The sequence below is a fragment of the Papaver somniferum genome, chromosome 3, assembly GCF_003573695.1.
Source record: "Papaver somniferum cultivar HN1 chromosome 3, ASM357369v1, whole genome shotgun sequence".
NCBI classification, from domain to species: domain Eukaryota; kingdom Viridiplantae; phylum Streptophyta; class Magnoliopsida; order Ranunculales; family Papaveraceae; genus Papaver; species Papaver somniferum.
The window spans coordinates 44,338,927-44,344,119 of NC_039360.1; the positions used below are offsets into that span (position 1 = coordinate 44,338,927).

Genomic DNA, 5,193 nt, shown 5'->3' on the forward strand with positions numbered 1-5,193 from the left:
GACAAAATGAAAAAAAAAAAAGAATATCGCTTTTTCTGAAACGGAGATGACTCTCATATTGTAAGGCTAAGTCCTATGGTGTGCTAATCTAGCAGCTAGATTAACAGTCCACGTCAGTTAGGACTACCTCCTAAATCCTAATCTAGCAAGCAAGTCGCCGAATAAAACATCATGGGGCGCTGAACCAAACAGCGCTTGACCAGTCAACTGGTTGACTGCGGTGAACCAAACAGCGCCACACAATTTCATCGAAAATAACTAACCATTATTTTATTTTCCTATTTTATGGACCAAAACTTTCATTGTTGTTCATTTATTATATGTACGTAGTAGTTTGGAATCTTGAGAATAAAATAAAGAAAGGTAATTGAGTGCATTATTGATTTTTCTATTTGATTTATTGTATTACCTTGTTGTTAACTCTTTATGGTGCACGAGATCTTGAGAATAAAAAAAAAAAGTAAGTGATCAAATCTTAGTTATTGCCCCGCTTTATTCGTCATTTCCCTGATTAACAAGTCGTCAAAAACCTATGCAGGTAGATGTAGCTCAGGCTATATGCAGACTTATTATCCAAAACTCATAGCTAGGTGCACTGTGCTACTTGTTTTACGGGCTTAGGGATCTGATTGATTGAGTGAGTGTACATTTAACAGTATTTTATACATCACGAAATAATTTACTAAGCGCTGAACCATTGAGCGCTGCAAAGTTGCGTTGGACCATTCAGCATGGATACGATGGAATATTCCACCATGTACTGAACCAAACAGCGAAAAGCATATTTTCTCCGTGCTGAACCATTCAGCGCTTCAATCTTGCTGCTAGTTCAGCTGCGAGCACATGCTAGGAAAGAGAACTAGTGTTAACAAATAAACCACACTTTCTTTGTTTTTTGAATTGCAACACTTTTCTGTTAATCTAACCCATGGGACTTTGCCGTGCATCATTCCTCGCGCCAGTCTACTACATTCGAGACAGTGTCATTATCAACTGGACGTTTTTTTCTTTGTTCCAAATGGAAAGGAAAACCGTCTGGTCAGCAAAGCACATAATTTTTATTAAGATAAAATAATTGGTAAGACCCAGTGAATTTGGACACAAAAAATCCCAATCTTCCTTTTTTAGATGACTGATAAATGACACAAGCAATGACGTCCATTGCCAATTCTAGCATAAAAAGAAGACCGCAGCTATACACAGGGACCATAAAAGCCTATATACAGGGCCGAAGTGATATTGATCTTAGTCGACGCAAATTGACCAAAAAGTGATTTTATTTGAAAAAGCTAATTCGTAGTTTGACCTTTTCCTTGTTTCACTTTTAGGTTCGCAGGGCCGTAACAACCACCGTTCTCCACCAGGCCACCACCAGAAATATTTTAGATAGCCGGCGTATATGTCACATGTGTAATTCGAATGGGATTGAAAATGCCAATTGACATCGGTGAGTTGGGACAATAAAATTCTCCCAAAAACATTCCGAACTAGTTCCTTCCACCGCAAAAACCCTTCTAGCTAGGTACAACAAATTTCTATACTTCTGGTGGTGTTTTCGCTTTCCCCCACAATGAATCACCTTCAAACTTTAGTGATACAACCTCACCAGTGCCATCCAAGTTAACACGCAAACTTGGTACGAGCTCGAGCCTAATTGCTTAAAAATCCAGTGAGAAGATTTGTAGACATAAGTCAATGGCAATGGACCAAAACAAATCAAGCACTCTGAATGCGAATGAAAGTAAATGGAAAAGAAAGAAAAGAAAATCTTAAAAACAGTATGAAAAATTAACTCACAGAACTAAGGTTTGCTGATGGGTCTAGACCTTTTTTTTCTTCCATTTCAAATAACAGATAAGCTAGGGTTTTGAGTTTTGATGATTTTGTTCTCATATTCTGGTAGTTGATCTGATGTTGTATATAACAAGGTTAGAAAAGGATCGAGTAAGAAGAATGGAAGAGGATCTAGAGTGGAAACAGAAGAGAAAGAAGAAGCGCCCACCGTCTTTGGTGGAGGTTGCTTTTTGATTTCAGAATTTTTTGGAGACTGATGTGACAGAGACGTGTGTTTATCAAAAACTCTTAAAATTTGGCCCTCTAAATATAACCGGCGTGCGGATAAGATGTCGGCCCTGTATATAGCTGGGGTCAAAAAGAAACTAAAATGCTGCAAAATCATAATATATTGACATGAAAAGCAGCCCTTAATCACATACCTTATTCGTTGAAATGTACTTAAAAATCCTCTTTTTTCCTGTCTATAAATTTGGGGGAGACATAGTTGTCAAATTACAAAGGAAGTAGTAAGAAAAAAAATGACTACTGAAAAATCTCAAGTTCCTCTCCTCACTCCATACAAGCTTGGAAAATATGATCTTTCTCACAGGTATAATTTTCACCCTTTCGTTCCCTTTTACCTTTTGGAGAATTCAACATCAAAATCTCTTCTCTAATTTCATAAAGATTTTGAGTTAGAAATCAGAAACCAGTGGAAGATTTCTTACTGATTTAGTATTACTTTGCTGTGTTTCAATTTATTAAGGATTGTTAGGGATTGACTGGGACTGTCTGATTGCATATGTTTGATTAAATGACTCTTTCAAAATCTTTGTAAAATATTTATAAAATTGGAAACTTTATTGTTATTAATTGTTGTTGCAGAGTTGTAATGGCACCATTGACTAGACAAAGATCTTACAAGAACGTGCCTCAACCACATGCAATTTTGTATTATTCTCAAAGAGCCAGTAAAGGAGGACTCATCATATCTGAAGCCACTGGTGTTTCTGATACTGCTCAAGGGTAAATTTCTCTTCTTTCCATTTTTTTTTGCTGTTACAAGTTTTGTTTAGGGTGTAGGTGAATTTCTATAACAGATCGCTGAGTTCACGACATCATGTATCCCTAACACCGGAAAGGTACCTTGTGAGTTCATATTTATCTTGTTTATGTTTGTATAGGTATCCAGATACACCTGGTATTTGGACAAAAGAGCAAGTAGAAGCTTGGAAACCTATAGTAGATGCAGTTCATGCTAAAGGTGGTCTATTCTTCTGTCAAATTTGGCACGTTGGTCGGGTTTCAAATGCTGGTAAGTTTTAGATCAATTAGCTTTTTTCTTGCCTAGACTAGATGTTGTTCAAAATGCATTTTTATGTAAGGTTTTGTACTTGGAATACTCGATGTAAAAATTGTACTCCTAAGGCGATTCCCAAGCAATGATTCCGTGGAATGGATAGTTGAGGTCCTCATGGAGGTATTTAGAGTGAGTAAGATTTGTTCCCAGTGATAAGAAAACCGTGATTACTTACTCAAGGTGCTTATGTCTTGTAAATGAAGTAGGAGTACATGGAGTCCTATGATTACCTCCTAAGTCCTGATGTTATGTATTTTTTGTATTCGGTAGAGAGGATGACACTCGAACCCCAACAAATTTGAAGCCCGTATTATGGATGTTGATAATAGGACAAAAACCCCAACCTTTGTGAGAAACCAATATAGTTGTGATCATTTTGGATGTCATTTTCTTCCCATACTATTAAAATGCGAAACCTACTGCAAGTATTGTCTGAAAAACTTCAGCAGTATAGTAAATCTTAAGACTCTTTTATTATACCAAGTTACATGAGTGTCTCACCCTAAGCAATTTCCATTTTCCAGGTTTTCAGCCAAATGGGCAAGCTCCAATATCATCTTCAGACAAGATATTGGAGTCCCAGGTGCGAGCCAATGGTGTCGACGTGGCAAGGTTCTCACCTCCACGGCGATTAGAGACAGAGGAAATTCCTCAAATTGTCAATGATTTCAGACTTGCTGCACGGAACGCTATGGAAGCCGGTACTTGTTTGTTTTTCAGTTTCTGTGCATTGAGGTTAAACTAACACATTTAAGATTTATGGAAACCGAGGAAAAAGATTAGGAATGCTGTTTCATTCAAGAATAGTTGCGTTTGTTTAGGAGACTTCAGTAGTGTTAGGACATTTAAAATGACCAACTTTTCTCACATTTGATTTAAAGCCTTATTCTAATAGAATGCAAATTTTGTCTATGTTGTTCCTAATGTAAAAGCTTGTGACATGTAGGTTTCGATGGGGTTGAGATTCATGGGGCTCATGGTTACCTAATCGACCAGTTTATGAAAGACCAAGTCAATGACAGGAATGACAAATACGGCGGGAGCCTAGAAAATCGATGTCGCTTCGCACTAGAAGTAGTTGAAGCTGTTGTGGATGAGATAGGAGCTGATAAAGTAGGGATTAGGCTCTCTCCTTTTGCAAATTATATGGAATCGAGTGATTCAAACCCCACTGCTCTGGGACTTCACATGGCGGAATCCTTGAACAAATACAATATTCTCTTCTGCCACATGGTCGAGCCAAGGATGAAAACTGTTGCAGAGAAGTGTCAAACACCCCATAGTCTTCTACCTATGAGAAAAACTTTCAAAGGGACATTCATGGTTGCTGGAGGTTATGATAGAGAAGATGGTAATAAAGCTATCACCAGCAATTCAGCAGATCTTGTTGTATTTGGTCGGTTATTCTTAGCAAACCCAGACTTGCCAAAGAGATTTGAGATTAATGCTCCTCTTAATAAGTACAACAGAGAGACATTCTACATTTCTGACCCTGTTCTTGGTTATACTGACTATCCATTTCTGGAATCAATAGATCAAATTTCCAACTAAGCTTGTCAGAGAAAAAGAAAGATTAAGAACAGTGTCAACACAAGAATCATTTCTTCTGCCTGCCTCTTAAGTTTCCCAGTGGCAATGTAAGGGACTGTAGTTGTTTTCTGAGGTCAAGTGAGAGGTCATGTCGTCATGATAAATGTAATGGAGGTTCAGTATAATAAAGCAATCCTGGTTTTCTAGCATGTAATTTCACCATTTTATACACAGCATGGAAGTTTTTCCTCTTTTAAGATCTTGCCATTGTTCTGTGCCTGTACACCGACGGGCTTTGATCAATTGGGTTGTTAAGCTGTTAAATAGAACTTCCATTGCCGTGGAAGGCACAATCACTTTCCATGCGGTTACCCCTGCCAACTCTATTGATCGACAAAACACGGTCATTTCATTAGCTCGACGACTCTCATTTGCACTATGAACTGGGATATGCAAATTTATGTACACTCACTATCTACCAAACCATCCCTGGCTTTGCTATTGTTTTGTATTCTGCAACGTAGAAA

The 5,193-nt window shown here is 37.9% G+C and overlaps 1 protein-coding gene across 1 annotated transcript; it reads left to right on the forward strand.

Moving 5' to 3' along the window:
- The first annotated feature begins 2,277 nt into the window (after nt 1–2,277).
- On the forward strand, nt 2,278–4,916 carry LOC113356020 (putative 12-oxophytodienoate reductase 11). The gene is made up of 5 exons (XM_026599016.1): nt 2,278–2,386; nt 2,662–2,802; nt 2,961–3,091; nt 3,661–3,837; nt 4,083–4,916. The coding sequence occupies exons 1-5, from the start codon at nt 2,316–2,318 to the stop codon at nt 4,685–4,687; spliced, it is 1,125 nt and encodes a 374-aa protein (XP_026454801.1). The 5' UTR covers nt 2,278–2,315; the 3' UTR covers nt 4,688–4,916.
- Nucleotides 4,917–5,193: the final 277 nt, after the last annotated feature.